The 11,507-nt window shown below is 37.8% G+C and overlaps 3 protein-coding genes across 3 annotated transcripts in view; 2 read left to right on the top strand and 1 right to left on the bottom strand.

The window, feature by feature from the left end:
* Positions 1–1,638: 1,638 nt before the first annotated feature.
* CBG10258 lies at positions 1,639–4,474 on the top strand (the record flags this gene model as incomplete). Its single annotated transcript, XM_045240740.1, has 7 exons — positions 1,639–1,767; positions 2,536–3,048; positions 3,524–3,817; positions 3,866–3,933; positions 3,981–4,072; positions 4,123–4,229; positions 4,283–4,474. 7 exons carry the CDS (start codon positions 1,639–1,641, stop codon positions 4,472–4,474), a joined length of 1,395 nt encoding a protein of 464 aa, XP_045094232.1.
* A 528-nt stretch (positions 4,475–5,002) lies between these two features.
* Positions 5,003–6,479, bottom strand: CBG10259 (the record flags this gene model as incomplete). Its single annotated transcript, XM_002631935.2, has 5 exons — positions 5,003–5,217; positions 5,271–5,639; positions 5,690–6,007; positions 6,051–6,361; positions 6,415–6,479. 5 exons carry the CDS (start codon positions 6,477–6,479, stop codon positions 5,003–5,005), a joined length of 1,278 nt encoding a protein of 425 aa, XP_002631981.2.
* A 3,491-nt stretch (positions 6,480–9,970) lies between these two features.
* CBG10260 overlaps positions 9,971–11,507 on the top strand; it is a gene marked incomplete at both ends in the record, with an annotated part of 8,930 nt that continues 7,393 nt past the window's right edge. The window contains 3 exons of the mRNA XM_002631936.1: positions 9,971–10,255; positions 10,315–10,458; positions 10,799–11,470. Coding sequence (XP_002631982.1) covers positions 9,971–10,255; positions 10,315–10,458; positions 10,799–11,470 — 1,101 coding nt within the window. The remainder of the gene's footprint in view (positions 10,256–10,314; positions 10,459–10,798; positions 11,471–11,507) is intronic.

Here is an 11,507-nt window from a genome sequence, read left to right on the forward strand (position 1 = left end):
AGAACTTTTGCTCTTATCAGTTTAACCAAAAAAAAACTGAACAAATCTGCCACGATTTGTTATGACGTTTTAGCCACCTTGTAAAAATGTGGTTAAAGATCTCACATCTAAATTTTTTCAATCTCATGGTTTTGTCAGTAACAGAAACCGATTTTTTAAAAATTTCAGATTCTCAGAATTGGAAATTTTTTAGTTTCGAAGGGCTGAAATTCTGAAATTCTGAAATTCTGGAAATTTGGAAAATTCTAAAATTCTGAAATTCTGGAAACTTTGAGTTCATGAAATTGTGCAAATCTGCGATTCTGGATTTAAAAAATTTTAAAATTTATAATAATTGGCGGTTCTGATATCAATATATTCAAATTCCGAAATTATGAAATTCTAAAACTTTAAAATTTCAAAATTAAAATTCTGAAATTTTGAAGGTCTGGGATTTTGAAAGTCTGAGAGTCGGACTATCGAACTTTTAAACATTCGAACTTCTGAAGTTCTGAGTATCTGAAGTTCCGAAATTTTCATATTCTGAATTTTGGACATTCTAAGATTCTGACAAGGAAAGTGTTTTCAGAGGGGCGTTGAAAATTTTCTGAAAGTTTCAGTACTGATAGTTTGAGATATCCGCAACACGATGACGAAAAAATCTAGGTCATAGTATCATCAACAAGCTGAAAATCTTCGTCTGAAAATTTTTGGTCGATTTCGCCCTCTCCCTCACTCCACTACGCCCCTCTCTCCTATACGCACTCCGCGCCAGAGGAAAATATCGGCTGTGTGGTGTTGCGGTAAGAGGGAGACAAGAGTGACTATGGTGGTTCGAACCCCACTGTGGTAAATCTTTTTTTTTGTTTTTTTCGAGACGAATTTTCGATATCCATTTTGGTCCCCTGAATAACAAATTATACTTATTTCATGAATTCCCGACGTTTTCAATGTGAAAAAGAAGGTGTTTGAAATTTTAAAGAAATTTTGAAATATTGTTTATTTCGACTTGTCCTATCGCCCAAAAGCAAGCCCATATTTTTGTTCCTATCAGGGTTATGACCGAGATATTGCTGAAATCGTATTCAACATGTTCGAAAGTACCTTTGTACAAATTTTGAGCTAATTCTCAACGCCCCTCTGAAAACACTTCCCTTGTGAGATTAAAATTCTGGAAATCAAAAATTCTGAAACTAAGAAATTCTGAAATTCCAAGATCCTGAGATTTGATTATTATCATGAATACACTAAAAAAGTTAGACCGGCCGAAATGAGAGAAATGCGACATTCGATAATCTTATCATATTTTTTTCACGGAAAATGAAAGAAGCGAATAACCGATGCCCTTATTTCCAATTTTTTCTTTCACTAATTCTTTAGTGACCTGTCCATCACTCTTATCTTTCAATTCCTATCCTCTTTTTCAACGCCACACAACTTTTTTTTTCTCTTTCTTTATCATTCTTAAGGGGGCTAAATATTAATTCACTCGTTATCAGTTTCCATTGCGACCAAACTGGCAGTCTTGAACTTTTCGGAATCGGCCTCAAACGGCCATTCTCTTTATTTTTCGTTGTTTTTTAAACAACTGTCATTTTTATAAAGCTTTAGAAAATATTTCTGCTTTTAGGATACCTCATACTTGGCCCTAATAGTACAATGGTTCTTCGTGAGCTACAAAATAAACCGTTCTACATAAAAATCGACGGAAAATGGTGCCACATCGATGACGAAGTGCTTCGTGCTCACCCGGGTGGCAGTGCCATCACCACGTATAGAAATATGGATGTAAGTTAATTTTCAGACTCTGTTAGTACTAGATGTTGTCTGCCAGATTCCACATTTTGAATTCTGATTAGTGCTCCGGTGTATGTCATTGCGCTCATTTCTGGTTAGACATCAGTTTACTCAGATTAGTTATTTTTTGTGGGATTACTGTAGTCAAGGAGTTGTTTTATTCTATTAGTAGCGAGAAAAGGTATAATGTAAAACTATTGATTTCCTGAATTGATAAAAATCGAATCGTCATTATAACACAATGAACAAAGAACACACTTCAATACATATACTTCTAATGCAAAAAAAATACATTGATAAGAACGATAAGAGACGAGAAAATGCCGATGCAAGATTTTTTTTTGCTGAATAGAAAGAAACAGTGACCTGATTCTACAGAGGAACCAGTTTTAGGGTATTCATTAGTTGATCACAAAAAATAATTTTCATAAATTTACAAGCAAAGATTTTAAAATTGTCTTTTCTGAGTTTTTTGAAATGTCTAAAATTTCGAGTTTCAAAATTTCGTAATTTAAAAATTTTATAAATTTCAATTTTGAAGGTCAACCAAAACGGTGGAAAATTGACATCCAGATTTCGAAAACCTTCAAAAACATTACTATCAATTCCACTCATACCGTACATGTCGAACGCTCTAATTATAGAAAAAAGAAAAACGTTCAGTAATTTTTTCTGAAAATTAGTTTTTGGAATTTTCTGAACTCCCAATGAGATTTTAACAATTCCTGGTAGAAGCCATTAGTAAAATTAATGTTCCAGGCTACAACTGTCTTCCACACTTTCCACACCGGATCAAAAGATGCTTACAACTGGCTAACCCAACTAAAACAAAAATGCCCGACACAAAATCCAAACCTCCCACGTGTACCGGCAAGTTTTCGAGAAATCAAAAACAAAACAATCACTTTTTTTGTATTCCAGGAAGATTCGATCGAAGGATTTGACGATGTTAACATTGGAACATTCGAAATGACCGAGGAACGTTCAGAGGAAATCAACAAGAACTTCAACAAGCTTCGCGCGAAACTTCGTTCTGATGGACTCTTTGATAGCTCTGGATTGTTCTACACTCGTAAAGTTATGGAACCAATTTTGACAATCCTTGTTGCATTCTTCCTTCAATATCATGCCTACTACTTCCCGGCAGCAGTGCTTATGGGAATCGCATGGCAACAACTGGGATGGTTGATCCACGAGTTCACTCACCATCAAGGATTCAAAAATAGATGGTACAATGACTTGACCAGCTACTTTGTTGGAAACTTTTTGCAGGTTTGTTGATGAGATTTCGAAACTTGTTTCAGAACTAGCCAAGATGAACATAAACTTGTTTTCAAAGTGATTTTGACCAGTTTCAAGAGTCTGGAGCTTGGCTTTCAAATTACCGACTCTTTTGGAAATTTCAGAGGGTGGAAAACAGACCTAGACTGACAATTTTGTTTTCACAGCATTATTTGAGAACCCTCAGTTTTTCAGCTATTCTCCAATTTTCAAAAGACACCTCTTTTGGCCCATTTTGGCACTGAAGTGTGTAGGTGTCTTTCGGAAATTGGCTTATAGCTGGAAACTAGAGATTTTCGAAGAATTCTGAGAATGAAATTTTTTTCAATCCAGGCCAGTTTTATACCTGAATTTTCAATGTTAGCGAAAACTTGATAGCCGAGCTCCAGATTTCTGAAAATTGTCAAAATCAACTGATCCAGTTGACCGGTTCTGCATACTGTTCTGAAACAATCTCATTTTTCAGGGTTTCTCCTCCAGTGGCTGGAAAGAACAACACAATGTCCACCACGCCGCCACTAACGTCGTCGGAAGAGATGGAGATCTTGATTTGGTCCCGTTCTACGCCACTGTCGCTGAACACCTCGATAACTATCCGCAAGATTCATGGACCATGATTCTGTTCCGTTGGCAACACGTCCATTGGCCATTCATGCTGCCATTCCTTCGTCTTTCGTGGCTTTTGCAGTCTGTCATTTTTGTTAGTCAGATGGGAAACCACTACTATGACTATTACAGAAAGACGGCTAAATATGAGCAGGTATAATTTGTAAAAAAAAATTAATTCCAATTTTTTTTCGAAATTCAGGTCGCTCTCACTCTTCACTGGGCGTGGTCCTTGACTCAGCTCTATTTTCTTCCTAATTGGCCCACCAGGTGACGCTTATCTTCAAAAATTATTTATTTCATTTCCTGGTTTTCAGAATCATGTTCTTCTTTGTTTCCCATCTAGTCGGAGGATTCCTACTTGCCCATGTTGTCACTTTCAATCATTACTCCGTTGAGAAGTTTGCTTGTAAGATAGATTTGAAGACTGCAAAAGACACCCAACATAATATTTTTCAGTGAGCTCGAACATCATGTCAAACTACGCCTGTCTTCAAATGATGACCACAAGAAACATGCGACCAGGAATGTTCATTGACTGGTTGTGGGGTGGACTCAACTATCAGGTAGGCAGAAAAGTGAAAAAAAAGCTTTATCTTCAATTAAGTTTATTTTTCAGATCGAGCATCACTTGTTCCCAACAATGCCACGTCACAACCTTAACACAGTCATGCCATTGGTTAAGGAATTTGCCGCTGAGAACGATTTACCGTACATGGTTGACGACTATTTCACCGGATTCTGGTTGGGAGTTGAGCAGTTCAAGAACATTGCAAAATTGGCATCTAAATTGTCTACCAAAGTTGATTAAATTTTTGAATTTTGACTATTTTTGTAAAAACAGTGCAGGCCACAATAAACATTCAAACCGTGCCTTTTTTAAATGAAATGTTTGATAGCAAAAAAAACAGCAAAACAGTTAATTAATTAGATCAAATCGGCTCAGTATCCAGTTCACAGCTGAGTATATTTTTTCTTTTCGTTACCGTATCTGAAAAGGACAGCTAGCTCCAAATTATAGCTTTTTGTCACATTTTCTAGAGAGCGACAATACGAAATTCCAGAAACAAATTTTTTCATTTTCAATATTCAGTACATGAGTATGTTGTTCAAGGAATCGGGACAAAAACAGGACAGGGGGTAGAAAAAAACAGATCGGAAGAGAGTGAGAGAAAATTTCGGATTTTTTTAGTTTTTTTAGTCATGTTCATCCACACACACAGAGGGTATTTCTAGAAAAGAAAACTTTGGGATGAATAGCAAGAGGGATGGAAAGATTACGGTAGAGGAATTGATATAATTTCATGTTATATTCGCAGAGCTGATGATTGTGATACAGTCACTTGGAGAGATTCTTCATGATCTTCTTGGCGTCGTTGAGGGTCTTGTCCTTCTTGAAAAAGCAGAATCTGACGAATGAAGTGTTTCTCATCTTGTCTTCATTGTTGGCAAAGAAGGCGGTTAACGGAATCACTGCCAACTTCTTCTCCGTGCATAGCCATTTGGTGAATGAGTAATCATCCAACTCACTAGTCTCTTCCAAAGTTTTGAACTCTAAAAATTATTGTTCATACTGTATACTGAATCTGATTAATTTTGAAACTTACCAGCATTTATTTGGGTATAATTTGCCAACATGAAGTAGCCAGCTTGAGGCAAGATCGGAGCAAATCCAGCTTTCACGAGCATCTTTTGGAGCTTCTTATTCTTTTTCACGAGCTCCTCCGGCAAATATCCTCCAAGATAAGATTTGTGAGGCTTGACATGGAATGTCTCCCATTCCTTCTCGAATGCCATCCCGACTGCGAGTTGAGTGGGAGTGGAGCAGGCGTAGGTACAGTTTTGGTGGATCGCTTTGAGCGGAGCAAGAAGATGATCTGGTCCGATAGCCCAGCCCAATTTCCAACCTGTGATGGAAAACACCTTTCCAGCGCTTCCGATGGAAATTGTTCGGTTCCACATTCCAGGAAGACTCGCTGAAAAAGAACAACAGTAATTTTGGAATCTAATAATGTTGAGAACTCACCGAATCGAATCATTTTAGGCACACCCCAACAGTGGAACTCGTACACTTCGTCGGCAACGACGATCAAGTCGTACTTCTGAGCAATGTCTGCGATTTTGAGAAGCTCCATTCTATTGAAGAGCTTGCCAGATGGGTTGTGGGGGTTGTTGATGACGATCATCTTGGTTTTCTCCGTGATGCTGCTTTCCATCTTTTCGAAATCGACTGTGAACTGAGAAGCGTCAGTTCCACCGTCTGGGAAGTTCATGGCAATCGAGACTGGGACACCACCGGCCAATTTGATTTGAGGAGCATAGCAATCGAAAGCTGGCTCGATGACTGAAAGGATTTCCTAGTTCTCGAAATATGGATAAAAACTCACTGATGACTTCATCCCCCTTATTGATCCATGCGAGGAATGAATAATAGAGAGCATGATAGGCTCCCACTGTGACCAAAATATTTGACTTGGCATTCACTTGTTGTTGATACAGATAAGAGTACCATTTGCTCAGTTCATTGACCAATTTTGGATGCCCATATCCAGAAGTATACTGATGAGCACAAGTGAGCTCTGGATGCTTTGAGATTCTCTTGAGCTGGTCAGTGACGAATTTGGGAGCAGGTCCATCCGGAAATCCTTGTCCAAGATTGACAGCATTGATCTCAGAAGCGAGAGCACCGAGTTCGACCCTGAAAATCGATATTTTACTCATGTCAACTTTGACTTGGGAGAGATTACTCACCAGATGGATGGGTTATTTTCTCCAACTCTCTCGGCGGGAATTCGGTTGAATGGTCTGGACATCATATTCTGAAATTTGGCATTTACTGTACAAGACTAAATTTAGGATAAGTTTATTGAAGATTAAGATCATGGAATGAAGACAATAGAAAATGAGAACCTTGCGAATAAAGTGCAAGTGGCGAAAAGAGGAGAAAAATGCTAACCCTCAACTTTTAACTATTACACTTTGGATAGTGTACACTTACAATATGCCATGTTCTTTAGCTAAGCACACAAATTGACTCTCAAATGTCAGAAATGTACGATTATTTGAAAATCGAAAAGTTATTTTATCAGGATGATTGATGTACACAATGAATTCAAAAAGACAGGGCTACTTGTAGAGCCAGAATCAAAACATAAAAATGAATCATTCTATTTGTGAAAGGCAGACAGTGTGGGTGGAAAGTGGGGAAAAATGAAGAAGGAGGAAATTGAATGGGGTTTTTATATTTGGCCCATCAGAATCTATCTGGTTTTAATAACACAAAAAGCTTGGCGGAGCACACAGTGCTCTCCAAAATTTGCATTGTCTTTTCAACAGGATTTCGCATTTGTTTCGGATGGGAACTCGTGATGTGTGATCGTTTACAAGTGAGGTCCTGTCTAGACTGGGACACATAGAATTCAGAAAGTATGATGGCATGACTTCATAGGTACCATCTGGTGAACTCCCGAAAAAAGAATCCATGTATCTATCTTCGCAACTCACTTTCAATCAAATTACTCTCAAAATAAGAAGAGTGAAAGGGGAATAGTAGAAATTAATAGAATGGAAAACGATACTTATGTGAAGAGAGTTATGATTTTCAGGTGCCAGATGCGAAACATAGATCTTATCAGCAAATTGTACATCTGCTCCGGCTTCTATTAAGATTTCGGCTTCATACAAAAGATTTTGTAATATGATATAGATATGTTTTTCCAGATTGTTCGAAGATAAAGGTTGAAAGAGAGATTTCAAGAGATGATGATCTGAAATGATAAAAGTGTTTTTTTTTCAATAATATATTGTTTTCGAGTTGGTGGGAAAGTTGATGGAATTGTGCATCAACTTCAGGTGTTGACGCAGAATTTCGGTTATTTGAGTGAAATTGATGATTAGAAATTGTTATTTTATCCTACAAACGGAGAAATCATGCAGAGAGTGTTATATTTTTGGTCCGTTAGAGTGTTTGGACTAATACATATAACTTGTGGGAATGGGAACGAATAATTGGCAACTATCAGGTAATAACCAGACCTGATCATAAATCTTCACAAGACATTTTTCCCTATTTCGGAATAGTACCGATTCTTGCTTATTTTTGCAACGTGGAGGACACTTCTTGTCAAACTGACAATTGATAATGACGATGTCGAAAATCTTTTCAAATCAATTCAAAAATATTCATAAATATTCTGATTTTAGTGGGCTCTTTCCTTTTTTATAGCTCCTTCTATCTAGTACACCGTTCCCATCTTCCTTTTTTCTCAGATTTTATTACACGGTCTGTATTTCATTTTATGTTTTTTGCATGCAAATTTATAATGCATACGACTTCAACTGAATTTTCTTTGCCTCCATCTGCATATCAGCAGTTTTTCTCTTCCCATATTTTTTCTAAATTTCTGAATTTCTGAATTTCTGAATTTCTGAATTTCTGAATTTCTGAATTTCTGAATTTCTGAATTTCTGAATTTCTGAATTTCTGAATTTCTGAATTTCTGAATTTCTAAATTTCTGAATTTCTGAATTTCTGAATTTCTGAATTTCTGAATTTCTGAATTTCTGAATTTCTGAATTTCTGAATTTCTGAATTTCTGAATTTCTGAATTTCTGAATTTCTGAATTTCTGAATTTCTGAATTTCTGAATTTCTGAATTTCTGAATTTCTGAATTTCTGAATTTCTAAATTTCTGAATTTCTGAATTTCTGAATTTCTGAATTTCTGAATTTCTGAATTTCTGAATTTCTGAATTTCTGAATTTGCGAATTTCTGAATTTCTGAATTTCTGAATTTCTGAATTTCTGAATTCTCGAATTTTTCGCATCCCTCAAATTTTTTGTTTTCGGAATAACATTTTTTCTGAAAAAAAAAGGATTTGCCGAAAAAGAGGAGGGACAGGTGTTACTGTATTTTTTTCACCACCCGTGTAATGTTATTGCGCCATCAGTATTAGTTGCATTTCGCCGCTTTTGTTACGCCATTTACCATTTACTTGGACTTTAGGAAGGCCGCTGGGAATGCTCCGCCCATTTTTCATTTTCCAAAAATATTTTCCTTCAATATCCATTCCGTTTATTTGACGTTGAAACAAAGGTACGCCTACTCTTTCTAAGTTCCTGAAGTTTTTTTTGAATACCAACTTTTTTTCTTCATCTACATACCATAATCTTTCCCATACTTTTTTTCAAAACTCCAGTTCCTTATGGATAACATATTTTAGTTTTTTAAGAATTTCGATATTTTCACAAAACAGCAAATTCAAGGTACATAAAGAACTATGAGGCCTCTATTCATTCCAATAATTATATCTTTTTAGGTTTTTCTTTGAAGAACATCTTCTCGTTAATTATAAATACATTCTAATTAGTTAGTATAAACATTTGTGATCACTCGATACTTTTACGACACCTTCCCTCACCCTTCCGATTCTCTGTTCCCTTGAGCGGCTGTAAATAAGCGGCAAGCGGAACCCAACAGGCATCCCCCCCAGCAGACGGTTTTTTGGCTTTTGGGGGAGGAGAAAGAGGTTAATATAAAAAGTTTCTTCAGCTTTTGAGATTTTATGAAATGTACTTGGCATATTTTTGAATTTCTCAAGTTATCTATTTGTTTCATTTTCTGAACTCTGTAAAATATAATTTTTGCCCTCCGTTTTACTTCATTCGTCTCGAAAACAGAATGAGCCATAGCCACTTCATTGCAGGTAACACCATGACCCTTCAAACTACGCTCGACGTGCTAGTGCTAGTTATTCTAGCATTTTTCCGGTTCGATTTGAGAAACCAAACATTTGTACCATTGTTTTTGAGAGACATTCGATCCCTGTACGAAAAATCACTTGCGCTCGATCGGGTCCTCGCTTTTCAAATGATATATTTTTATATTATGACCAGCGACATTTCGGATTCGGTTAGATCGTTTTGGATTGAGCAATCTAGAGAAATATTATTATCTCACATGCGTTGTCTCCAATTGAACCCATCACACTTCCCATTGTCACAACTTTTCCGAGATAGCTGCAACTTCCCCTTGCTGATTGATCTGATGTCAACGGTACAAGTCTTTTGGACCAATCACAAAAATTTTCCCGCCAAAAGCCTCCTTGAGCTGCTCACCAATAAACAAAATCGTCAGGAGGCGGTTCGATTGGTACTAGCGGCAATTTTCGAGTTTGACCTAGGCTTGTGCCGTCACAACTCTTGCCACACGATTGAACAACGCCGGAATCTCTTATGGGAAGCGTTTGAGGCTGATCGGTCTTTCGTTTGCCACATTATCAATTTTTTGATTTTCGTGGGAGGAGAAATGTCGCGAGAAATCATTGGTCGATTGTGGAAGGAGCATATGAAAGTGAGAGGCATTGAGATCCCTTCGGTGGTTTCAACGTATGACGGTTCCCAGCAAATGTTGGATCAACATTTGCTGGACCTCATAGCGATTTTGGACTGGCCTAACCCAATTATATTGATCAATGGACTCCAAGGCCCATCAACCAGTCTTCTTCCTCGTTTTGGTTCTCCCGTTCCGTCAACATCGACAACCGTCTCATCCACTTCGTCTCTCCATTCATCAACACGTCATCCAAACCAGGTACATACTTTTAAAATGAATTAAAAGTATGAATTTTTATTTGAATGTGTTTTTTCTAGGCTCCGGTGCAGAGACGTGGCACACCGAATTCGCGCCCGTCAACAACATCTGGTCGAGGATACCCATGGCCAACCAATCTTCTTCCTTGGCTTGGTTCCCCAGCTCCTTCAACATCGACTATGCCAGCCAACCATGGAAACCAGGTATAGTATAAGCTTTAAAAGTACAGAAAAAAAAATTGTATTAGAGGGGCATCCATATTGCCAGTTATCTCGATTCCTACGCAAGATATCAAAAATCTGACGTTTGCTAAAATGTTTGCAAAATTATGATAAACAATTTATCAGTTGACAATTTTTTGATATATTCCGAAGGAATTTAGATATAGCTCAACATTTAAAGTTAGGATGCTCTTTTATTACAGGGTGGCCGATAAGTATAGGACGCTCGCTTTCAGCGTTCCCTGGCACGGTGCCAAGGGATATTTTCGAAAAATTTCGAAACTTTTCGAAAGTCCAGAGACTATATAAGTAAGCTTCTCAGTCATTTGTTCTCACTTCTCCATATCGCCGAGCTATGAAAAGTTCTCCTCATCGTCCTTCCATTGAACTCTTGTTCAAGAGAGGCCTCGGAAGTGCTGAGATCGCTCGACGCCTTCAAATTTCGTCTTCGACGGTTCGAAACGTTGTCGCTGCTATCAAAAAGCGAGGAGATGCTTCTGAAGTAAAAAAAAGCGGACGTCCACGTTCTGTCAACACCCGGAATACTCGTGCAATCATCAAGAAACGGATCATTCGAAATGATGGATTGAGTCTCAATAGGATGGCGTCACAGCTTGGAATTGCCCGATCCACTGTCCAATCGATTGTCAAGAACGACTTGAAGCTCAAAAGTTACAAACTACGTCGTGGACAGTACCTCTCGGACAAATCGAAAGCGATGCGACTCGAAAAATGCCGAAAATTACTCCAGCACTTTCAAGTGCGCCGCGTCTCTGACGTTATCTGGACAGACGAGAAGATCTTCACTATTGAACCTCTTCCCAACCGTCAAAACCAGAGACAGTTATTGTCAAAGGATGACAGCATGTCTCCGAAACGTCGTCTTGCCCATAACCGCCTTTTCCCGAAAAGTGTCATGGTTTGGGCCGGTATCACGGCAACCGGTAAAACTCCGTTGGTTTTCATTGAAAGAAATGTGAAAATCAACTCGGAGGTGTACCAAAAGATTGTGTTGATGGATAATTTGTTAC

This window comes from Caenorhabditis briggsae (assembly GCF_000004555.2).
Source record: "Caenorhabditis briggsae complete genome, chrX, whole genome shotgun sequence".
Taxonomy (NCBI): Eukaryota; Metazoa; Nematoda; class Chromadorea; order Rhabditida; family Rhabditidae; genus Caenorhabditis; species Caenorhabditis briggsae.